The sequence below is a fragment of the Atractosteus spatula genome, chromosome 8 (genome assembly GCF_055471065.1).
Source record: "Atractosteus spatula isolate fAtrSpa1 chromosome 8, fAtrSpa1.hap1, whole genome shotgun sequence".
Taxonomy (NCBI): Eukaryota; Metazoa; Chordata; class Actinopteri; order Semionotiformes; family Lepisosteidae; genus Atractosteus; species Atractosteus spatula.
The window spans coordinates 17,418,703-17,445,367 of NC_142713.1; the positions used below are offsets into that span (position 1 = coordinate 17,418,703).

Genomic DNA, 26,665 nt, shown 5'->3' on the forward strand with positions numbered 1-26,665 from the left:
ACCCTTCTGAAAAGCGGCGAGCAGAATGAATCTCAAAGTGGATTGCTCAGTCACAGTTCTCACTGCCAGAAGGCATTTCCGCCTTAACCCAAGCACTTGACAACCCTCTTGTAACAGCCAAATCATGACTAGAAGCTTCCAGACAAAACTATTCTGTTGGCATTCCCATTGCCGTTAGCTGGACACTACAGGACTTGGAGAATGTGCTGGAGGCGTGTTGAGGTATTTCAGGAGGTGTAGCATATTCCTCCCTTTCTGCCATCGAGGAGTTGATTGCCCCCGCCCCCCTTGCTGGGTATGGAGGATGCAGCAGCCCTGATGAACCTTGACAGGACCCAAGGCAGTTTCAGTCCTGATGGGATCCCTTCCCTGTTTTTTTTGCAGTTCATGCTGACGTTTGACTTTTAGCCTTAAAAAGTGTTCAGTTTTAGCCTGCAGGTTTTGATGAAAAATGTATACATAATCTTTAAATCCGCAAAATGGGAGATCACTGAAAGATGGTGAATACTTTTGCAAGGCACTGTATTATATAATGATATATCAGAAATCTATGTTTTTTCTAAAAGTATGTACAGAATGCATGTACACATGTACACAATGTCTGTATATAGACATTTATTTTGATGTTCAATATAGTTAGTGTTGAGGGATTTTAGTTGCAGTGTAATTGGCTAGCTGTGAAGCTTTGCAGATAACATTGTGACCTATACCTGTGGAGAGTAACTTCTAAATTAAAAAGAGGTCGGCTATGATAATAGAACCCCTATGTTTTGTTTTTTTTTGCATAAAGCAACATCTGTGTTTTATCATTTGTGGGTGAATGTTATGAAATAATACCATTTTTTAATTCCATGACTGGAAGAAACAAGAAGAGGCTCACTGGTTTAGCCGTGCTTTTTGGTTGGGTCCTTGAGTCTCCACAGTTTTGTATTTAAATTCTTTGTTTTCTTTCATTGATACTGTATAATCTGATCTGAAATTGCATGCTTCATTTTCAGTACAGGAGTTAGCTGATAACGTAATAAAGGCTTTGAATTCCCAGGGTTCAGAAGTAAAATCATGTTAGTAAGATGCACACGAACATTTAACAGCCATCTCCTGGATAATAAAAATTATATTAAAAAAGATTACCCTTGGATCTTTTCTAGATAAGCAGAGCCTAGAGATGACGGTTTCTTATCAGAAAAGTGTCTGATATGTCAATGCACAAGGATGGAAAGGAGAGGTTTTCACCTCTCGTTATGTTTTTGTCTTTTGATTAGAACTTAATGACTGTGCTTTTTTATGGCATGGCAATAATGAGTTTTTCTCATGGTTCAGTGATTGGTTTTTAATATTCATAGTGGGGCCTTAATTTCAAATCTCCTTTTGAGTGTTTTTTTCTTCACACTTTGTTTAGTGATTTAGTGCTTGCAGCTGATAATTGGTTGTTTAGCAACAGCATGGTAGTAGTTGCTAACACAAGTAAAGAAGAAGCTAGTAGTACTGTATATAGAAGCTTGTCAAGCCCACAAGTTCTCACTGAAGTAATTTAGAAACACTGGTGAATAAAGTAATATTGTATACCAGAAGATCCCCAAACCTTCATTGTACCTCCTGAATTAATCTGGTCTCTACAAAAACCTTTGAGAAACTCTGGCAGTTCACAAAGCATTCACTCTGAACCCAAGAGTAACACTCTTTTCCTGTTTGCTTTCAGTCCATTTCTTGACATTTGTTTTATGTTTTTGGTATTTTACGCAAAAAGGAGCCCCTAGCCCATTCGTACATTATGACACAAGATTTACTTTCCTGCATAATTAGTAAATTCCTTCAATTTGGTGGTGATACATAAAGGGGAAAGTTCACTTCCTCTGTCTCATCATAGGTTTTCAAAGATTTTTCTTTCTTTCATTTTCCACTTTAGTTTTTTTTTATTTATTTGCCTGTGGAACAGCTACCATGTTTTTGTAGAAAGTGTTTTTTTTTCATTCCATTATGTTTCTCTATTCAAGAATAAAATAAAAATCACTAACTTGACCCTGTGCCATTCTGCTGACTGAATTACTCTGATTTCTCTTGTCTGCACTCTTTGCAAGGCTACTATAACCTTTTTGTAATGTGGGATCAGAACTGAAGACTATAATGAAGCAGAAGTGTTCCTGGTACTCTAGCTAACTTCAGTTTCAGTCTTTTAATTTCAGCACTCTGCAAACAGTATTTAAGCATTCTACTGACATTTTATTACTGATTCACCACAATGTTTAATCTAGGACAATAAAAAATCTACTTAAGTACTTGTTCTTCATTATGTTTTTTGCATCTTCAGTGTTATTGCAACTCATTTGATATTTGTAGTATTATTGCAAATGAAATATAGTACTTTGTATTTTCTTGCTTTGAATTTCATTGCTGTCTTTAAATTGCTGTCTTCTTAGTCCTAAGTAGTAGTAGCAGCCCCCACATTGGAATCATCAGCCAAGTACTAACTGGAGGAGTGTAAATCTTCTGACATAAAAAATAGCAATATGCTATTTTTAATTTTATCACTCCATCGCGTATTCTAGCTTGCATTAGTTTGATAATGGAATACTCATTAATACTGGGTTCAGCCACATCATTCTCAATCACTTATACTGAATAATGAATACTATTACTGTACATCATACTTCCCATGCAGTACAGCAGTTTCTAGTTCCAGTATTGTTATTAATAGTATGCATTGAGATTCATATTTAAGGACTGACTTAACTGAGGTGATATTTTTCCTTTAACTGTTTGATCTTTATTTGCTGACATTTTTTTTCTCTGGTTTGCATCTCTCTCTTTTGTTTAATGTCTTCTGCACCTCTTTGTAAACATTGATTTTTTTAAATGGCTGTCTCAACAGCTACAGTAGGCCCATGATATTAAAAATGACTTTCCTTTTAATGATGTCCAACATAGCTTCCTAGTTTAAATGTTACATAGGTATTCTGTATGTACCTTGCCCAATCCATTAGATCTATTTTGGTGGAGTAGCCTGTTTTGTTGTATTTGTACAGCTCTTGTAGTTTTCCAGAAGAAAACACAGTGCCCCCTGAACTTGAAACTTTTCTTCACCCCCAGATGAAAAATTTTAACTACCAGCCAAATCTTATGTTTTTTTTTTTGAGTGGGCATTTTTCTCACAGAATTGTGAAGAAAACCACTTTTAATTTTTTGACTAGAATTATTGAATTTATCTTGCACACACTTATTCCTGCCTTTTACTGTATTTTTGTGGATCGTGACAATATACTCCTCCCCTGGTCTGTTCAAGGTCTTATCCATCCTCATCCAATGCTTTAGGGTTAGTGGCTATAGTTTACATTAAGATCATTTTTGTGCTACTGTCACCAGTAAGCAATACAATACTCTGTACTCACTTGGTGAGCAGTAGACACTCAATTTATATGGGAGACTCCATTTTTAAAGAAAAAATAACTGGAATATGACCATTGAGCACATTGAGTGGTCTTATTAGTTTCAAAGTTTTAGATTCTTAAATAAAGTGGTTCTACAAAATGATGACCATGAGAATTTGCTAAAACATTGTGTTAAGTATGCAGATTGCATGCTTCTAAATGTCTGCTTTCCATCAAGGGGATCCTTCACTGAAATGATGTTGGGTTCTGCTCTCCTTGTATTGTGACAGTGGAACACACCTCCCACTGCCCTCCCCACTCCACGGCGCTACCACCCCGGAGACTAATCAGGGCTGCGCTTTAAGATCCCCACGCGCCCACAGACAGCGTTACAGCGGAGAACCGAATGTGTTCAGAAGCCGGCTACAGAACCGATTGCTCTATCGCCAAGAGGATTTATTCTCCTCGTTCATCGAGGATTCTCTCGTATACCAGAGAACAGTCACCTCCAAAGACAACTACACACCGGCACACCACCCAGGAAAAAGAAAGTGCTCTGCCGGTGCTCAGGCAGCACCCTATTAGATCCGACTCTATCACAGCATGAATTTCCCAGAGGTGATTCTTGCATATGGCACAGTTCCTTTTAAAGTTTTTATATCTTTGAGATAATTCGATTACCTTGGTTACTTTTAAAACGTTCAGAGGAATAGAATTGCTGACCTGCCAACCTACAGCCCCTTCCTGGCCCAGAGTGATCAATGTTTCAGTATCTGAAGGCTTGCTTTTATGGGGCTTACAGAGTTTGAAGGCATCCACTCAGGCACAGGGTGAAGAAGCCACCTCATTAGCGCCACAGTCAGAAGAGACTATAGAAAAACTGAGCCTGCAGGATGTTACTGTTTTTAAGGTAAACTGTTCTCAAGTTTCCCAAAACTACCCACACTAGTTTGGACACTGAAAAAAATGAAGAATATATCTTTTTCAGCTCTTAATAAACTTGCCTTAGGCATTTCTATATTTTGTTTGGCAGCTAAGCTGTTTTTTGACATACAGTAAGCAAACCAAAATGCAAATGCAAGTTCTCTTTAAATTTCATATATAAACAATCGTGACCATTTCCAGGCTCCTCAGCCAACTTGAAATCAGAACCACATTCAAAATTTTTCTTTGTTAGTGGATTGCATCCAGCTTAACCTAGTAATGAGTGATGAATTATTCTACTGTTATTCCACCTGCTTTTAACCCGGCTCCTACCAAAGTAAGAAAGGATAGGGTCAACATTAATTTAAAATGCTCAAATAAAGCTGCTGCTTGCTTTTAAATTTTTAAACATTTTGTTTGTACGTTATGAAATTTGGGTTCACAAACTCATCTGGAGCGCTTGTTTGTTTTCCGTAAACATAACGAACACAAAATTAGGAACCTATAGTATGCACTGCCAGCAAAGTGCTACCATTCCTTTTCTGTCATTAGTCATATTGAAAGATGTTCTAACTTGGGTTAATTTTTAAAACATTTCAAAGTATTGAGTCAGCTCTAGGTGATTAGTCTGTTACCCTTGAATTTGTGTTTTTGAGCATTAATGGTGTTCTACTAAGCATTGTACCTGATAGCTCCACTAGACGTAATTTTCAACTGTAAATTCTTCAGCTCTTGTACTTTTAATGTTTAAATGCATTGGAGAAAACATAGAAATGCAAGCTGTATATAGAATCCATCAAATGTAACTTCTCCATATTTCAGTGTTTTTTTCTATACATTATTTCACAAGTATCTGTAAAAGTAAGCATCCATGTGTTAAATACTGTAGATGGGCAACAACAGCTTTTGCTGCAATTTGGTCATCTTCACCATGACCACTGTAATAATTATACCATCCAGATGTGCTTGCTTTGCTGGACTATTCATTAATAGAATGCAACTGAGTTCTGTCATCCCGTGTGGTTCATCCTATACATAGACAAAAACAGAACCCGAATGTCTATTTCCAAGGCCTTGGTGAATTGGCCCAGATAATTTGCAACACATCGCCTGTGAGCTGATAAATGAGCTGACAAGTGCCTTCCCGTCCTCATTTTCTTCCACAGGGAGTTTTAAAAAAATCAGGGAAAAGTGTTATGCACTGCAGCAGATTTATTTTTAGAAAGCTGTTAATGTAATGTATTAGCTGTGAAAATGGATATGTGACAAGAGGTGGAAGCTAGGTGGAAGAAAGGGCTAAGAATCTATCTGGCGATCTCCATCCTATAAGGACAGGTGCTTAACCAGTGGCAAATTCAATATTCAGCTGTGCCGTGAATTTCTTACGTATGCTTTTGTGCGGTCAGTGACTCAAATACATTATTTTTCTATTTAATGAAACTGATCTCCTCTTGCAGCTGGACTAGGGTTTTTAGAATGCAGATGGGCTTTTTGATAGCTCTGCTTCATTCCACCAGGAAGCTGGAAATTAGCTTCAGCTTAATAGGTTTTCCTTTAAACCCTCATTGTCCATGTTACTGACAGGTGCTGCTAATGAGCACGACTATAAAATCATTGCTGCATACGGTAAAATCATATTTTTGTCTGTACAGCATAGCACAAATTACAACACTGATTTGAAAAAGTAATATCTTGGCTTTCAGTAAAAAAAATACCTTCTTCTCCAACTTATTTTTTCCTTTTTTTTGTCTTAATTGCTGCCTTTATAACAGTGTTGTTTTTTATGCCCTATCACATCAAAACTTGGAATGCAAACAACAAACCTATTTTCCTGCTTTAGTCATATCAAAGTTGTAAACTGCTACACTCCTCTTTGAAAAAATATCTCAGATATTTATAATCAAATATGCATTTGAGTGTTATAACATAGATACCCACGTTTGGTCCAGTTTGCATCACAAGCAAATTATTTGTATATGTTCCCTGATTGCTGGTTTCAATAATCAATGTTTTCATTAAGCAGGCTTTCCCTTCTTTCTATAATAAGATTTAAATTTCTATTTTAACTTGTTTAAGATCTCTCATTTCATCTAAAACTCTTGTCGTGTGACATTCCTAAAGCTTCACTGGCTCATACAATTTGTAAGGGATGGTTAAGGAACTGCAGTACACTCTGTTACACAGTTTAAACACTTTATAGATTTTGCTGTGGTTGAACTAAATCACCAAACAGCACCATTGTACTATAAATGTATAGTCTCAAACTATTAAAATAATTGCAGTGATTACAGTATTTTACAGTAGGTGACATAAGTCACAAAAAACAGAGATGTATTATTGTTGTTCCGAAACTGTTGTCACTGTTGAAAAGATGTTTAATCTTTTAATCTTTTCACCAACTTTTATAGTATGGTTTATGGTTTAAAAATGCACATTTATGTACAAACTATTTGATGTTTATTGTTACTGTGTCAAGTTGTGAAACAGTAGATATGTTTACATGCTTATGTTTTTGGAAAACAGTTTTTAGTTCAGTATGAAAACTTTCATCTGAGCTCATCCAACAGTTTTTTTATGTAGACAGGGAGAAAAATGTTTTTTTCCAGCTCCCAGTAAACGATTGGCAGGCAAGATTGGCTTTTGCAACTTTTGGAACTGGGGAATATTTCTTCCAGTTTGTTTCTCTGCACATAGAGTCCCAGTGTAATTCAGCTGATGCTGGTGTTGCTTCTGTTCTTGAAAATAGTATACAGGAGCAAATACTAGGGTTTTCTCTTGACTTTGTTAAAAGCAGAAATGAATTACTGTGGTAGCACTCACCTGGTATTGCCACTTGTATCTATTGTGACATGAAGACATAATATCTCTTTAAGGCATAGGCTTAATGATAAAATACTATGACACTTTCCTAAATTTGTCTCTACACAAATACATGTTATTTGGAAAATAAAAATGTCTTGTTCTAGAAATTCAGCTGTAAAGCAAATTATCTGTAGCATTAATTAAACACAGTTATATACTTGGTCAGTAATTCTGGCATGCCAAAGACACAATGAACACATGCTTATTGTTCATATAAGTATAACCAGGCCATATCTGTATAAAGGATGTTGCTTTTCTTGGCCACAGCTAGATTATAATTCTACACCTGCATTCCCTTTTGCCTGTTGATCATGATTAGATCCTGACAGCCTCATCAGCCCAAAGGTATAACAGCAAAGCAAATTGTGTCTCATCTTTGTGGTCTGAATAGTGTATATTTCTCTTTGGTATCATGTGTAGCCAAGCCATCGGGAGGGAAAACAAAAGCGACGTAAGCTATTTGTCTTCCTTCCCTGCCATATAAACTGATATTTTAATGGGAAAGGCTAACTATTCCTGCGTAAATCATTAACATGATCCTTTATAAGCTTTTTTAGATTACTGCAAGACAGCACTGAGTTTTGAGTGTACTTTGTACTTTAACTGAAACTTGCAATGCAGTGAGTTTCACGTACAGTACTTTGTTTTGTTGTTCAGAAGCATCACAGTTTCTAAATACTGTACCTGTGGAGATAAATGGAGTTGTACTAAAGGTTTGCCTCAGCTAAAGCAAAATTGAAGTCCTATGCACAATAACTGGTGAACAATAAAGGTGACAATTTACAAAATTGAACTAGTTTTTTTTAAATAGTTTCTTTGCAACAGAATTTGATGTTTTTCATTTGTGCCTATATTGGAATGCATACCTATGTACTGCATCAGTGATTTGACTGCTTTTAAAATCTGGAATTTGTACTTGAAAGACAATCTTTCAGACATCTGCCAATCAGCTACTCAGTAGGATATAAATACCAAACTTCATACTAAACATAATTCTTTGCTCAATCACCTCTACAAAGTCACCAATGTGGCAGTCTTTTGGCTAAATTTATAATAGTGGGTCCCACTGTCACATTCACAAAGCCTATACTTAATATGTACTGGTGTGCTGCTCTGGTACAGCTCTCAGCTCTACCTCTCAGTCTCCTCTTCCTTTAATACTCTTGGTATGAAAAAGTTAACATAAGATATGATCACGTTATTGACCATGTACAATTTCTTGTATTAGGAATTTGTCTTTTTACATACCCCAACTTGCTCTCCATGAGACACACAGACAGGGAGAGAAGCTTGGGGTCAGAGCACAGGGTCAGCCATTTATACGGCGCCCCTGGAGCAGTTGCGGTTAAGGGCCTTGCTCAGGGGCCCAACGAAGTAGGATTCTTCTGCCAGCCGCAGGATACGAAGCGGCAACCTTCCAGCCACAGGTGTATTTCCACAAATATTGCTTATTTACTCTATGTGAATACCTTAAAAACAGACTTAGTGTAGCCTTTGAGAAAATATTACAGTTCACTCCTAAAATCTGGGTAATGCTAGATGAAGCTACAGTTTTAAATAAAAAGGGCCTTGTTCTTTTTATATACCTGCTCATACATTTTTATATATCAAAAATGTTTCTAAATCGTGGTTTTTGAAAATAATGAAAAATATGTATTTTTTTCCTTAAAATAAAATATACTCTATAGTGCAAAAGATCCTTCTGTGAGGTAGCATGACTAAAAGGACCTAAACCAAAGGTGTATAAACCCAAAGTTTTTTTTCCATTTTTGTGAGGGTTTCCCTAGCACAGCCAGGACCAACCCGACTTTATTTTCCCTGCCCTTCCATAACGTGCTCTTTAACCTTTGCTTTTCTTTCTTCACTTGCCTGTAGACTTTTTAAGCCTTTAATAAACTGGAATTTAGCCTGGTGGATACTGTTTGGCCGGAGGCTGGTGATATAACCGTTATCCCCAATAACCTTAACTTAAAGACTGAGAGATGAGTCACGCCTTGGGCAAAACAGTTTAAAAGCTTTTGTTGCACTTGAGACATTACTGGTCAAAAACACTGGCTGAAGATGCTTTCTGTCTGGTCCTACTCGTTTCTGCAGAGAGAAAACTCATCAGTCTACAGGTGCTGCTGATTTCTCTGCCTTCCCTGTGCCGAATGTGCCAGGTAACTGCTGCTCGCTGGAGTGATGACATGCCTTTTCCAGCGCTCTGGTCTGCTTTCATCACTCCAGGGTCTGTGCTTTGTCACAATAGTTTTTATTAATATGGTTACCCAAGGCCTATAATGCAGTAGTCTAGTGGGATATCATGCAGTCAAATTCTGAAACACTATGGACCCAATGACAGCTCCATCAGAATGATAATGTTTCAAAAAATAGAGTAGAACTATTAGCATATGATTATGCTGTTTGAAATTACTAATTAAGACTGTTTCAGTTACCTTGTTAGCATGCTATCGACAGTGACTTGAGAGTGTGTTATGTGTGAGTTTGTCACAATTGAGCACATGAGTTCCTCCCTTGCCCCTCGTACATCCACTCTTTCCCATGTACAGTATATTGACTTCTGGCACCTTGTGATTAAGAAATTAAGCACTACACATTGTCGTGTTTTCCCTCAAGTCACATTTAAATAAAAACATTTATGCAAATAATAATATGCAGATGCAGACGTGGACCTAGAAATTCCCTTTGATAATCACTTCATCTTTATATTGAAAAACCCTCTTTTGATTGCCAGTTTGCATGTGAATCCACAAACAGTGCATATAGGTATACATTACAGGTGTAGCCAGGTAATGACAGTGGCAAGGAATTAAATGTCTAAAACATTTTAGGACAATTGGGAAATGTGAGTGAATAACAAAACACATTCTCAGGTAGAAAATCGACCAATGTAGTGGAGTATAAATAAAAAAAGAGGTCCCAGCTCTGTTAGGTTAGGCAGTTATTATGTAGCAGACTAACACATGTACGTAAGAGATGTTAGTAGTGGACTCAGGTTGCAGGAGGGCTCAATAACTAGGTTTAGCTATAAGGTTGTGATCAACCAGTTATACATTTTGGGGGGGATTTTAAAGGTTCCTGGTTGGGATCATGGAGATCAAGGTTCTCTCGTAGGGAAACTCTAGGTTCTAGGTTGCTAACCCTGGTGGGAGTTTAATAAGAGAGAAGTAACTGATTCAAAATTTTAGAGAATACAGAATATGTTTAGTGTGAGTGAGAAAAATAGATTCTCAGTTATATAGAGGCTGATTGACTAGATTAGGGGAAATCCAGGAAAGCAGACTGAGTAGTTGGGTAGCTCTGAGAGAAGATAGAACCAGTGTTGGAGATGCAAAGGTTAGCTTTCCCCAGAGGTTGACTCCAAAGGTAAGGAGCTCCAGTCTCATCAAAGGTTAAAGGAGCAGCAACTCTTCTAAGATCCAGCCTAGTGCCACAGGTTAGGTGCAAGGATCTCCCTCATAACATGAAGACATGTCTGGTAGAAAAGTTTCAACAGCACAGAACATGAGACCGACCCTTCTTTCAGTACCCCGGGAGGTGAAGGCTAAGAACAACAGGGTTCCTGAACTCTGGAGGGAGTTTGAGGAAGGATTCACTTGGAGGTAGTCTGAGGTATGGAGTAGATTCAACTCTGTCACTGCTGTAAGTGGGAGGCAGCTGTCAGCATCCAGAAGCCGAGTGTTTCCCGGGAGGGATCTGGAAGTCACCACACTAATCTCATAGGATGTTATGTTTGGTCAGGAGTGAGTAGACAGTGGAAAAGGGTTGGAAAGTTAGAACTACAATATGCCACTGTTAGAGCAGAAAAAGAAACCTACACTTGGAAACCGCGAGTGGACTTACAGTAGGAATCATATCAGATATCGCACTCAGGGGGAGGAAGATAAGATTTGGTTAAAGAAACATTCCCTCCCTGGCTTTACAACTGCTCATGCTCCCGACACCAGATACTCAGAGGTTCTCACCCATAGTTATACCCTAAGGTCAGGAGAAACTGGGTGTCCTGTTTAGGAACATGCATGCTCTGGAGAAGAGTAAAGGTTTCAGGTTACATTCTCCCACAGATGCGTAAGGAAAAAGAAACCCCACAATGGGCCAGAGAAAATAGCAACAGTCCGCAGATTCATATCAGCATAACAGCATAGCCATGGATACAAGCAGTCACTCCATTACAAGGAGTGTATGAAATACAGCATTCTTCATATGCCATTGATGTAGCTGGTGGAGCAAACATCAATATTATATGTAGCATTGCGTTCAGAGAAGGGCTGATATTAAGAAGTTCATATAGAAAACACTGGTGTGTCTGTATTTGAGGAAATCGTTTTGATATTTTAAAGATGTTATTTCCAAATTAGTGGTTTACCTATGGATTTATTTAATTTACATCCATCCTTAGATTTTAGTACAGTCTCCTGTAACAGTACCCATCCTTTAAACTAGAGCATGCTTATTGGTACATGTTTCTTAGTACATTAGTGCTGCTGTCTGTCCTCTGTGGGTTTTTTTTGCTCATAGAGGGAGAGCTAGTGTCTGTGGAGGTGGTGAACATGTCTATATGGTAGCACTCTGCTGGGAAAAGTTTCTATATTTGCCAGGAACTCTGGTATATAATTAAATCTTATTGCCTACATATTTTAAAATGCGTCATATACTTGCTATTTCTCCTTTCAGATACAGCAATGTGGATTTTTGATGCTTATCAGTTTTTTTTAGAGAGGCCTTAAAAGTTTAGACATAGTATATAAGATGATACACCATTTCTTTATGCTTTGATTTCAGTCAAAATAAATCTTAGAGTTATATATTTAAAAAGCTTAAACATAGAACGCGAAGTCAGAAAATTAAGGCAGGTGCCAAAATGATAGAATTTAATCATTCATGCATTTAATGAAATGCTAAACAGCAGTCATTTTTTAGCTTTTGTTACCATTTTCATAACAAGGTTTTTAAATTTGTTTTATTGCGTTTTCTTCAACATTTGCCGTCTGTGAGTTTGCCTTCTTTTCGTGTTTGGAATACCTTACTAGAGCCTGTTAATGATTTTTTCCACGTTACAGCACTCCAGCCTGAAGGCTCTTGCACTGTAGCCACCCTGAGTTTATTCTAAAGATTTAATCAAATGATTACTGTCAAACGTTTGACTTCAGATCTGATCTCACAGACAACTGCAGCCACTTTTGAAAGTGACACAGTTTGCAGCTTGATAGAAATAGTCACTAGCACATTTGTTAAAGATTATGTTTTGATTTAAGCCTACTGTTGTACAGTAATTCTCTGATGTCATTCTCCACAATGGATTCTTTCAAAGAAAGAACTGGCCTTTCCTGATAAAAGTCTGATAATGTCTTTCCCTATTTACAGTTAGGTTTGTGGACTTCTAAATATAGAAAGTGACAAAGTAATGTACTGTATACTGTTTATACAGTATATGGGCTCTTGTGCCCCATTGCAGCAGCAGTTTTAAACTTCTGACCTACTTTTTTTTCATGATGTTAATTTCTTCTGGCACCACTGTCACAGACATGATTCTCAGGCCATATGCAAACTCACAGGTGTGCATGGCAGAATAGCAGCCAGAAAGGGTGACAAGTTAATAATGCGTGGCACACTGTAATCACTACTCTTAAGCACCCTTCTTTATTAAAGCAGCTGTTATTAAATTCCATCACTTTTGTTGTTTTGCAGCTCCGACTACCTCCACAATAACAAAATTGCAGTGCTTGACAGAGAACCCGACAGGGCAGAAGAGTTCTTCACAGCTATTTTACACTCATCCATTCAGAGCCTTGACTGGCAGTTATGTGAATAATCTAATTGTATAGAAAGTGGAGAAAGTGACTGAATTGCATGCTTGATAATGTCAGATGTCTCTATGGAGATTTAAACTTTGAAAATCCTGTATTCAAAGGACAGAAATACATTTAGCTGTAACGCATTTCTCACAATTGATCAACTACTAATTTCTAATAAAAAGCAGTGATTTTTGTTTATAGGACAGAGATTTTTAGCTGTTAATATTTTCTGTGGTGTCTTGAAGAACAGTTTTGTAATTAAAAAAAGAAACTAAAAGGTAGTTGATCAATTGAAGTTTGTTTTTTTCTAAAAAATCTGGTATTTCTAAATAATTAATGTTTCTTCAACAATCAGGGTCTAATTATTTTCCAGGATTATTGTTGACTATTTTTTTTTATTTGAAATGTAAATACATCTTTTGAGTTCAACAATAACAAATTGGAAAAACATTTTTGGGGATTTTTCACAGCTTTGCAGCTAGGTTAAGACTGCACAAGGATAGTGTTGACTTTTGCCCAACAGGACCTGTCCATGATTTTCATAACTGTGGTGGCTCCATATTTCCAGTACTGTACAATGATAGTAGACTCTTGTTTTCATTCCCCTTCCACTAGGTTTTCATACCTAATACATACAGTATGTATTTTAGGCATGTTCTGCCTTAATGGAATGCAAGAGCAAATGTGTGGGAAAACACAATTAGCTCCCACACTATCATTACAATGGGGTTTGCAAAGTCTTAAAAAGGCAGCAGCAGCATTTACTGAGCCTAGATGTTTCAACAGTTGGAAAGCTGTCGTTATCCTGGGCCACAAAAGCAGACAGTGCTCGAAGTGCTTGTATTTATTATGGCTGCCTTGAGTGCTGTGTTTAGTAATCAAGGATCACATTCCTCTCATCTGTGACCAGCAAAGTAGTCAGAGGAAGATGAAACCTCATGCTCACTGATGCTTGTATCACTGTGGCAAAAATGGGAATGTGTGTTTCAGTTAGGTAATGGTGACTTCCTTGTATTCAAAAATGGTTTTGATTTAAATGACTACATACTGTACACCACAATTTGTCGAATATAAATATGTTCTATCAATATGCTGGCTTGTGCCTTGAAGGTTCACTATCCTTTAAAAAAAAATTGTGACTCCCCACCCCATTAAGACATTCTGCAGGTTTTATTTTCAGCATAAATTCAAATCAAATGGATGTTGTTCTTACAAGGCTGACAGCTCTGAGTACACATGGCCAGTAACATTTAACATCTTTATGCTTTTACAATACACTTCTCTAGATGTTCAATATTTTCCTTCTTTATACTTTGTAGACGTTGTCAGTTAAAAGATTTTAATAGTCCACCCTGCATGGCTGACAAAAGGATGGGCATTATTCTTTGGTTAAATTTAACATGACATCTGTTTTTTTCCCAGTATTTTTCCTGTTTGCTGCTGATATTTCTGATTGAGCTTGTGGCTGGCCTTCTGGCTTATGTTTACTACCAAAGGGTGAGTACTAATGTAATACATTTCAGATGTTGTGTAATACTATTGCTTTTTATGTGTTACTTTACAATGTACAATTTGATTGCACTAGAGAGTTATAAAATATTGAACATGGTTGCATAGTAACTGTATCTATAGCCAGTGTTGTTGAATCCTCTAAAAGAAATCATACTGTTATACATTTCTGGAGTGGTGTAAGATTTTGTAGTTGACTTTTTTTAGGAAAACAAGTGAGTGTACGTCGCTAACATACCTTTATCATTATTTATTGACTATTTCAAACACAAGTACAGTACCAGAAAGTGGTTGCAGCTGAATTGCTCATGCATTTAGTTTTACAAACCAACACCCCATTCTTGTTATACCATGGATTGAAACAAAACTGAGGCTACCTTGATAGAAATTAAAGACTTTAATTTCTGGAGGCTTTATTCAAAATATGTTAAAATGTTTTTAGGGACCTCAATGTTGGTCATTTCTGGTCATTTTTCATTGTTAAATATGTGCCTTTAATAGCTTTTGGCACAGTTGACAGTAACAGAGGGGACATTTGAGTCTCTTGTGCAGGTCATTTGCTTAGCTTCCTATTAAAGCAACATACAGTGCAGTCCATACTGTAAGTATTTGGACAGTGACAATTTTTTTTTAGCTCTGTACTCCAGTACATTGGATTTAAAATGAAACAATGACTATGAGCTTAAAGTGCAGAATGTCAGCTTTAATTCAAGGGTATTTATGTCTATATTGGGTGAATGATATAGGAATCACAGCCCTTTTTATACATAGTCCCCCCGTTTCATGGGACCAAAAGTAATTGGACACATTAACATAATCTTAAATAAAATTTGGCATGTTTGCAAATCCTTTGCAATTGATGATTGCCTGAAGTCTGCGACCCATAGACATCACCAGACGTTGGGTATCTTTCCTGGTGATGCTCTGCCAGGCCTGTTATTCAGCCATTCTCAGTTCCTGCTTGTTTCGGGGGCTTTTTGCCTTCAGTCTTGTCTTCAGTAAGTGAAATGCATGCTCAGTGGGATTCAGGTCTGGTGATTGACTTGGCCAGTCAAAAACATTCCACTTTTTGACCCTGAAAAACTCCATAGTTGTTTTAGCAGTATGTTTGTAGTCATTGTCCTGCTGCAAGGTGAAGCGCAGTCCAATGAGGTTTGAAGCACTTGGTTGGATCTGAGCAGGTAAGATGCTTCTGTACACCTCAGAATTCATTCTGCTGCTGCCGTCTGCAGTCACATCATCAATAAAGACAAGTGATCCAGTTCCGCTGGCAGCCGTACATGCCCAAGCCATGGCACTACCTTCACCATGTTCGACAGATAAGGTGGCATGCTTTGGATCATGAGCAGTTCCTTTTTTGTCTCCATACTTTTCTCTTTCCATCACACTGGTACAGGTTAATCTTCATCTCATCTGTCCATGTGGCTTTGTCCCAGAACTCTAGAGGCTTTCTTATGTACTTTTTAGAAAACTGTAACCTGGTCTTTCTTACCAGTGGTTTGCATCTTGTGGTGAACCCTCTGAGATTATTCCTCTCTTTATGGTAGTCTTTGACACATCTATGCCTACATCCTGGACAGTGTTCTTGATCTGTTCAACAGTTGAAAAGGGGTTTTTCTTAATGATTGAAAGTATTCTTCTACTGTGGTCTCCCGTGGTCTACCAGGTCGTTTGCTATCGCTAAGCTCACCAGAGTGTTCTTGCTTCTTAACAGTGTACCAAACACTTCATTTTGACACACCTAATGTTTTGGCTCTGTCATTCTGCACTTTAACCTCAGAGTCATTGTTTCATTTCAAGTCCAATGTACTGGAGTACAGAGCTAAAACAAAAATTGTCACTGTCCAGATACTGACTGACTGCACTGTACATTAGCTACTTAGACACTCAGGTGACCTTATGGACTGTGAGTTGTAGTGAAATGCCATGTTACTCATTGTGATTCTGTGTTCAATATATTTTCTCCTCATCTTTGATGAACACTAAATTTATAAGCAATACATACTAAATTATTATAGAGTTATTAAAGATATATCAGTTTTATTTTTCAACATAATATCCTTACACGCTCACAAACATCTGAAACTTCTTAAATGAATACCTTCCATAGTAAATATCATCAACCCAGTGCAATGTTACTGTCATTTAATTGGAAAGTTTTTTTCATCAGGCCACACAGAAGAAAATCTAAGGGTTTGAGGTCCAGACTGTGCTACATACTTGGCGTACTCTACTAAATGGTACTGTACAAGTCTAGAAGGATCCAGTAAATAACCATCGGCAACAGAGAGCATAAGAGATGGAATGAATGCCTACCACCTGCATCTGGGCGGCCCACTGACCCATCTTGCTGAAACTTGCATGTTTATGTGAGGCTTGCTGTCTCCTGTGCTGGGACCAGGTTAAGAGTTTTGGATGAGAACCCCCACTATTCTGACATTTTCAGTCTCAAAAGTTGGCAAATGCAGCACCTGCTGTGGCTCGGACACCACAAAAACAAGCTGACACATTCATTCATTGTTTCATACTGGGCAAAAACCTCCACAGTATTGTTAATATTATTTTTTTATTTAAATAACCAGGTAAAACCTTCAGGTTTCTACAATGAGGAGCATTTAAGTCGGTCTTTCTAGAGTTTGTTGTATATATCTAAGAGATTTGGGTGACAGTGGCACAGTGCATAACATTTCTGCCTCACAGTGCTGGGGCCCTGGCTTCGATACCTGAGGTGCTATCTGCGTGGAGTTTGTATGTTCTCTCTTTGTTTGAGTGGGTTTCCTTCCACAGTCCAAAGACATACTGGTAGGTTAATTGGCTTCTGAGAAAAGTGGTGTGAATGTATGCGAGTCTATGTCTTTGTGGCTTGCAATGGTGTCCCTTCCAGGATGTATCCTGCATTGTGCACATTGCTTGCTGGTTAGGCTCCCCCATTACCTTGTACTAGATAAAGTGGTTGCAAAATGTATGGAGAATATCCAAGAGATTTTCTACATTCTTCAAGAATAATAGATTGTAGTGGGCTTTGATTTTTTGTGATAGGCAAAATAAACAAAAATAGTTGCACAAGCTATACAGTATGTAGAAAATAGAACCTTTCAGCAGTCCAGTAAGTTCAAACAATGTGAAGAATATAAATGCCAAATTCCAAATATAAATATTTTAGAAGAATCAGTAACAGTACTTGCTTATGTAATTGTCTATATCAGTTACAGTACTTATAAAATATCAGAAAATTGTGCACAAAAGTAAAATGTGTATAGAAGACCATCTATTCCAAGAATTCCTTTAACAAGTTTTTTTCTACAAATTCTGTTGAACAGTTTATGTGAAGCTACAAAAGACAACAATTTCAAGGTAGTAATGATGGTGATAATGTCTTATTGAAATCTGTTGTCATACACTAGTTAAAGGGGAATTTTAAATACTGCTGAACATTTAAGGACAATAAATTACAATAGGTGAATCTATGTACAATCTATATAGTGAGGAGTGTACTTGTGTACAGGCTAACTTTAGTCCCGACAAAAAACTTTTATTTTTTTGTCTGATTCTCATTTCAGTGACTTTTCATTTTCAAATTTTAGGTCGGTTGTGATCTCTCACTGCAATCCAATTGCATAATGAAAGTTCTACATTATCTCTCTTGTTGTTTTGTATTTTATCAGAAAAACACTTTGAAAGCCTTGTACACTGAGAGATTTTTTTTTCCCCAGACCAGGAATCCGTGTTTGCCATGGTTGTCTGTGAGATGTAGCAGATGTGTGCCCATGTATTTATTTCTGCCCTGTTAATATCTTCTCTATGATTTTCTTTTTCATGGTGGGTCTACTGCACAGCTGAGTGATGAGCTAAAACAGCATCTCAAGCAGACCATGACAGAAAACTACGCACAGCCCGGAAAAGACCTCATCACACATGCTGTTGACAGGCTCCAACAAGATGTAAGGGAGATCACTGCTTTATTCAATATTGTGCTGAATGATCCAGCCAGCAATTAACTGCAGGGTTTAGATAGCTTATTTGCCATACATGCCATACATGGGTGGAGTGGTGGCACTGTGGCTAAGGATCTGTGCCTGTGGCTGGAAGGTTGCTGGTTCAAATCCTGCGGCCTGCAAAGGAATCCTACTCCATTGGGCCCCTGAGCAAGGCCCTTAACCCCAGTTTCCTCAGGAGCGCCGTATAAATGGCTGACCCTGCACTCTGACCCCAAGCTTCTCTCTCCCCATCTGTGTGTGTCATGGAGAGCAAGCTGGGGTATGCAAAAAGACAAATTCCTAATGCAAGAAATTGTACATGGTTAATAAAGTGATCTTATCTTATCTTATCTCAGCTCTATTCTTGGGCATCTAAAACAGACCAGACTAAGTTTCACTTTTTAAAAACTGCAAAGATAAATGATTCAACCAAGACTGGTGAAAGGTAGTCAGCAAGCTTACATGAACAAAATGTGTAGTCCTTATTGTCAGTCTGAGCATTTTATGTTTGCTATATCTTGGGTTATAAATGAGTAATACATGACTGTCTTATTATAGATCATGCATTGTGTAGTATTTAGTATTGCTTCAACTACTTGCTTTCCTAACTAGTGGACATCAATGTGATTGTCTCCTCATATTCATTGAATCCTATTTAACAGATACCAGGAAGTATCTTCTTGCTTAAATTCTTCTGTCCAACTGCAATTTATGATACCACTATGAGAAAAAAAGTCATGTTTCAAAGTAGAAGCAATAAAAGTAAACAGTGTTATTATCTTAGACAAAATCATGCAATAATTCTCAGTCTTATTTATTGCCAACCTGAATTTAATTTTTTTTTCTGAATTTGTGACAGTGCACAAGTTTATTTTAATGTGATTCACTTTGACTGAGGATGTTATGGCACACATCCTATAATATCCTATAATAACAACTCGTTAATACATACTACCATTCACCTACAAGGAGCCATAACTGATCGTTGGAAAAAACAACCAGATACTCGAGATGGTGAAAGATGGAACAAACATAAGATAGTTGCAAAGGAGATGAAGCCATTTGGCCTACTTAGGCTGCCTGGTTGCTAGCAGTGTATTGATCTGAATTTCCTATTCAGTTATTTCTTAAGAAGAAGCCAGGGTATTTGCTTTGGCAACAATGCTGGATATTCAGTACCATACCCTCTCAAATATGGGAATATTGAAGAATTGTTAACATATCCTTGTAATGTCCATTCCAGAACCATTTCTGTTCTGTTAAACATGTTCGGACATCCTCATCCTATGTTACCAAGATAACAGACCATTCATCTTTAACTACACAACTTGTTTCCAAACATGTCCAGCAAACTACTGTATGCCGTATCATGACCAGACCCTCAGTTATCAATGGACTTTGATGGTGGCCAATTCTAAATCTGTGTCTTGCATACTATGTTCAATGTTGGATTTGATGACACAATAACCTATTATGGACCAAATTGAACACCTTCAGGATAAGTTCGATTGTTGCGTTTTACAGCCACATTATCAACCCACATACCATATAACAGTTCTTGCAAGCTTTGCAGCATGTGAGGTTATTTTTGTTTTGATCGCCGCACAGCTCTCACAGAAGTGCCTGTGAGATAAGCATGTAAGGTGATGCGTTGTAAATTTAAGGCCTGTGTGAGAGCACATTGTCATCATATAAGTAAATCATGTACCTTTTATGCTTTAGTGATGTCTGTTGGATCACAGCCAATCCTTTCCAGTGTAGACTATAGTTTTCTCTGCTTGTTGCATTGATAAACTGCACCAAGCAATGTATTTGCCATATGAACCCTCATGGACTGTAAAATGATTTACCACACGGAATTGAGTTTCTATTGCCTCTCAGTAGATTTTATGAATATTCTGTGCAGATGTTTACAGCTGTTCATATTGACAAAGTTGTATGATATCATGATTTCGGTTGCCTATCCACACTAAAATGTATTTGTGTATTAGCTCTTCTCATCTGTTACCAATACTAGATAATAGCTTAAATTACAATTCACAGAGTTTTGACAGCGGTACAGGAGTCACATTGATACATCTCTACAGTATATATACATTAATAACTTTTTAATAAAGCTGTAGAAAATAAAGCCCTTTTTAGATCTTATGATATATTGTTTAATGGAAAATTAATACAGTAGTTTGCAAGCTAGTTTAGACCACTCTGCAAATACGTTATGTATATTTATTTGTCAGATGCTTGTCAAAGATCAGAGATTAGAGATGGAGTAAAAAGTATTCCTGGAAATCATGCCAGTCTGTTTTTATGACTTAAATATATTATCCACATAATTAATTGACACAGATAAAAGAAAAGAAATATGTAGATTTCAAATTTCAAAATGCTTGAAAACTTTTAGAGCTTTTGTTGCTTAACACCAAGACCCCTGACTGCATTTAAATCAAATTAGTTTCAAGTAAGATGTTTGACAAAGTTCTTAAATCCTATATCAAATTAATATTTTCTGCTACTACCTTAATAAAAAAGTATGGTAGCACACATTTGTTTTTTTCTTTAACAGCATAATAAGAGTTTTGGTGCGATCAAGTTAAAATTTTACCAGAAACCTGAAAAACAGTTACTAAGGACAGTACAGTAATCCTTTGATATACAAGCCTAATATGTTCCTGGAAGACTACTCGTAAGGTGAAAACTAAATAATTCCCATTGCTTCCTGTGTAATAATCTTTAATTGGTTCCAGAACTCAAATATTCCCCCAGACTCGCAAACTTCACCTTAATGCAGCAGAAGTTGGTACTTAAGTATGAAAACAACACCATTCTGGTTATTTACGATGCTTAAAGTCAATAGCCAATGCATGAACAACAGGTAGGAAAGCAATAGAATTCTTGCTAATTTAGTACTATGTAGTAGTTACATTGTTACAGTTATTAGCAAATACATAAACATAAGATACTGTCATGTATTTATGCACTTAACAGGCAAGCCTTTATTACAAAAAACTAAAATGTAATAAAAATCAAATAGTAAAATCCTCTCCTGAGAAGATATGAGAAAAGAATAATGCTTTACAAGAGCCCAGGTCGTAAGAGTGGAAATCTGCCCATTAAATGAAAAAACAGGCAGGAATTACTACATCTCTTATAAACGAAAAACTGTATCGTGGCTGCTCATATAGTGCAGGATTATTGTACTGCTGAGAGCAGCATACCTTTTGGAGAAAGTGTCTGCCTGCTTTTTTCATAACAGTAAACAGCTGATACAGTCAAGAGTGACTACCTCATAGTAGAAGTGGGTTAACATACCAATTCAATGTGCATTTTGTTCACAAAAGCTTTTACTGTGAATTTGCTTTTAATTGCTCTTGCTTCTTTACTGTTTTTTATGTCTATGTTTTCCAAATTAAACACATAAATACAAAGAGTATATTTGGCTCATTTTAATTGCTATACAGAAAAACAAAAGTAAATTGCACTGGACAGATGCAGCAATTTGCACAGTATGAAGGACCTGATATTGCCAAGAAAGCTTCCCTGTCTGTAGGAAAAAGCTTATCTTTGTGTCTGAACATCAGCAAAGGCTCACTAAAGCTGCAAGCCAGGCATCCATTAAGTTGAATTAATGTTGCTAAAAGCCTGGCGTGGTTTGGTTTTATTTCTGTTTAATAGTTACAGTATTCCGTCAAGGCTGTTTTTCTGCAGTGCTGAACTGTTAGTAAGTGATGCCGTGAGGCACATTTTGTAGTATATACATTTTGTAGTGTAATATTGCTTTATAAATGAAGAAGCATTTGGATCACAGGCAACACAGGCACACAAACAAAATGTCAGAACTTTCTAGATGTTCTTTTCACGGTATCTGAATGGGTACGATACATCGCTCAGCTTTTTTTTTCTAATTAAACAAAAATATGCAATGGAATTTCCTACGGTTTGTCATGAATTCATTTTTCGGCTTACAAACAGAAGATGTGACAGTAAAACTTTATTTTTTTTAATAAAAAAATAAAAGTTTTAAAAATTGGCAGGACAAGTCATAAGGAAAACAATATTTTGTTTAAAGTATTGCATCTTCACTACAATCAGCAGAGCATCACTTTTGTCCTTAGTGATTAAGTTAAAAAAGAAATGAATGTAGTCTTCTTTGATCATATCTAATTATCAGGCAGGTAAATCTGGACATTTTTTCTTTATTTTTTTGTAACACTGCAGCAATGTTAGAAGAGATTGTTTTGAGTTCATTATTACTCTTATTCTCTTTACAAATGTCACCTTTCCTGATATATTGGTACACACAAAAAAAAATAGAACACACAGGTCTAATTCATTTAATCAAAGATATCAAAGAGAATTGCAGAAAATGTGAGCAAAAACAGATGAAACACTGTTTCATTAATACTTTTGGTATTAATTGTGACACATTGCGATAAGGGCAAGAGACTAACAAATACTGCCTATACACTTGCACACTTAGTATTTGGCACATTTATTATTTTCCTTAATACAGTAACAGTGCACAAAATGAAAGTTGTTAATTAACAAAGGTTTGTGTTGCTCCACACAAAACATTTAAATAACTGTACATCTTTGCTTATGTGCTATGCATATGCTATGTGCTGCATAGTTGTGAATCTACTGTATAGTAGTATGACTGCACATACGGTATGGCGTGCATTTGAGTAATAGAATAAGTTGAAAAAGCCTTGTTTAAAATGAGATATGAAATAGTTTGAGGAGTTTGTTGTCAAATGCTGATATGACTTGATCATAGAAGCAATATGTTTGAGGAGCATCGGGCAAGGGAAACTGAGCCTCGGTGTAAGTATAGCAGCAACTTTTTTATGAATCAAGGTTATGAATAAATGTGTAGTGGTCTATAACTGAAATCCACTGAGACATCTTGCATTATCCTGCAAGAAAAAATTTACCCTTTCGGATTGGCTTACTAGCACTGGAAATTAGTTGGTTGAAGCACTGTGTTATTGTATCACTGAATACTAAGGTTACTGTACCTATAATTTTGAATCACTAGTAGTAATAATTTTTCATACAAAATCTTCGTAATATAACATTCTTCCTCCAAACTGTGCATTTACATATGGATTAGTTCACCTTTTTTCAACCAGCACCAGTGATCAATTTGTGTTGAATAGAGGACTTTAAAGTTACTGTTTTTCACGCTGGCAGCTGCAACCTAGATACACTGTTGCTTGAAAAACCAAGGATCCCATCAAATTCCATCAGCCAAATACTTGATAAAAATCCATGTTCTGCTCAGCTAATGATATAACCCAGATTTAAACCAGTCATGTCTGCTCTGTAGTACTTGACTTGTGTACTAAAGCACAAGTTTACTGCATGAACCATTTGGAAGCCTGTGGGACTAATCATTGATCTCCTTTAATTGTCAAGGAAAACACCATCACTTTTTCAGTTCACAAATTATTGCAAGTAAAAGTTATTTGTTTCATTGACGTCTTCTTTTCATTCATTCTAGTTCAAATGCTGTGGCAGCAACAATGCTTCTGACTGGCAGTACAGTGTATACATCAACTCCCAAGAAGCAGAGAACCGTGTGGTGCCTGATAGCTGCTGTAAAACCATCACGCCTCGCTGTGGACTTAGAGCTCATCCATCAAACATCTACAAGGTGGAGGTAGGCTAGCCCTGGGAGGCTTAACCTGAGTAATACTCTGACACTGTTTTGACTGCATTTTAAGCTTTATTTTATAGAGTTCAAGGAGGTAGCTGTGTCAGCATGCATAGGCTGCAAAGGCACAAGTAAAGGTTTATTCCATACTGAAAAGAACAGAGACACAACATTTTGGCCGCGGAGTCTTCTTCAGATGAGCCTTCTTCACACCACCCTTGAAACATTAAGATTGTCTCTTTTCTTTTTTGCATGGCATAAACCTTTACTTGTTTATTTTATTTATACTTAATGGAAAGATCTTTCATGTATATAATTAATCAATATTGTGTCTTGAAAAGGTGCTGTCTTTTTCTCTTCAGGGTCTACCATGAATCCTGTTGGAGGTTGATATTTATTTTAGAGTGCTTCTTGAGCGTAAATGGTTTATTGGGCAGGAGCGTCTCCCAGTTTTTGTAATACTGTGATCTCCAAGTAAATATCCCTCTGCTAATCAGTCTATACCACATAACCCTTTTGACTAAACAAGAAGCCCAATTTTTTCAGCTGTGTTGCATGGTGTAGTGAGACAAAGTATCTTACTCATGTATGTAACAGAAGTGTCAACTGAACGTGAGCTCTCAGATATTTTGTCATGGGTCCAGAGCTCTAATTGGTACTCCTCACTGCCAAATATTTCTGTAGCAGATGGCGTAATAAAAACTGTTGAACAAAGCACTTGTACATTATATTCTGGCCATCAGCTATCATTTAGTATCACTTAACGGAAATATTTTCTACATTTTGAAGTTCAAAAATATGAGATGAAGAAGGAAGGAGACAATAAAATACAGCACTGCCTTTATTGTTGACCTTCTTCTTCTTCTTCTTTTTCACACCCTTAGTCCCAGACTGTCCTGGGGTGAGCTGCTTTGGTTGCTCTTCTCCACTTGTCTCTGTCGAGCACATCTTCCTCACTCACTTCACATACCTCCATATCTTTTCTCACACAATCTATCCATCTCTTTCTAGACCTGCCTCTTCCCCTGTTACCTTCCACCTCAAATTCCATTACCCTCTTTGTTACTTCCTCAACGTCCCTCCTCATGATATGTCCATACCACCGTAACCTCGCCTCTCGCATCTTCTCAACCACATCCATCACCCTACATCGTCTACGGATTTCTTCATTTCTGATCTTATCCTTCATTGAAATCTGCAGAATCCATCTCAACATCCTCATTTCAGTTCTTCTCATCAAGTTCTCTTCCCTCTTTCCAACTGCCAAGCATTCAGCTCCATATAGTAGTACAGGTCTAATCACAGTCTTGTACATTTTGCACTTTAACTTTCTAGGAATTTTCCTGTCACAGATTATTCCAGTTATTTCTTTCCACTTGTTCCATCCAGCTTTCACTCTTTGTTTTACTGCCACCAGTGTTTCTCCTCCCTTTACCAGTTTTGATCCAAGGTATTTATAGCCATCAACCTGTTTCAGTTTTCCTCCATTTGTCTCCTCAACATTGGTCATAGTATCTCCTCTTCTCTCCATTACCATTATTTCAGATTTTTCTGCATTCATTTTCAGTCCACCCTTTTCCAGACTCCTCTGCCATTTGAACACTTTCTCCTGTAGTTCTACTTCACTGCCTTTATTGTTGATGTAGCACGTAATTAAGGGTGATGTTTGTAGGTCCATAATTCAAGTAGGCCCATCTAGTGCATTAAAACTCCACCTTTATTTTCTTATAAGAATTAGGGAAGATGTCATTCCTGAAGAATTGACAGCATCTGTGCTGTCCTGCTGAGCAGTAAATGCTTTAAATACCATGTTCATAATTTATTTTCCCACTCCCCCTCCACATAAAGCTCAAAGTAGCTTTATCTTTATTCCAATATTTTAAAAAAGTGAATAATATTCCAGTTTGCATATAGGTGGATTTCGAAATGAATTTGTTTTCTTCTGTTGCTGGATATTGCTGGTCCTTGCTGTCCACTTGAAGGCCAAATGAAAACAGCACAAGAATGATTTTGCTTAGAGCTCCAATTGAACATTAAAACTTGCAACGTTTCAAAACATCTGAGATTGCTTTGAATTAGTAATATTTTTTAAAACAAATTGAATATGTATACATTTTACTTTTATGGTGATTTTGATATGCATTTTCCTCCCTAATTCTTTTATGCTGAGCACTGTCTTTCCCCATAGTTTATTGCTTTTTATGGCCCTCTAGGAAGAATGAGCAGTCTTTGGATTGTTTCCATCAAGTGTTATTCCTCTTATATTGTGTTGGTGACTGTATTGGAAACAAAAGGGCTTTGTGGTGATGTCAGCAGCTCATCTCTGAGTAGGCTGAGTAAAGATGAAAAACTTATATTTATTTAGCATGAATCTTTTTGTTACTATTTTTGAAATGTTGTTCCATCAATGCTGTGACATTTAAAAAAAAGTCAATGAATATATATATATAACTATAGTAATGTTTTGCTGTGTTAAAAAACAAGTGAACAAATAGTCTACATTGAAGATCTTTCAGGCATATTTATTATGATTTATATTGTGTCTTGAAATGGCGCTGTCTTTTTAATTCAGAAATATGT

General features: G+C 36.9%; 1 protein-coding gene across 1 annotated transcript in view; it reads left to right on the plus strand.

Moving 5' to 3' along the window:
* The window catches only part of tspan11 (tetraspanin 11), a 134,441-nt gene that overhangs the window by 60,730 nt on the left and 47,046 nt on the right, over positions 1-26,665 (plus strand). The window contains exons 4-6 of the mRNA XM_088924200.1: positions 14,369-14,443; positions 18,292-18,396; positions 23,933-24,091. Of these exons, the coding sequence (XP_088780326.1) occupies positions 14,369-14,443; positions 18,292-18,396; positions 23,933-24,091 (339 nt within the window). The remainder of the gene's footprint in view (positions 1-14,368; positions 14,444-18,291; positions 18,397-23,932; positions 24,092-26,665) is intronic.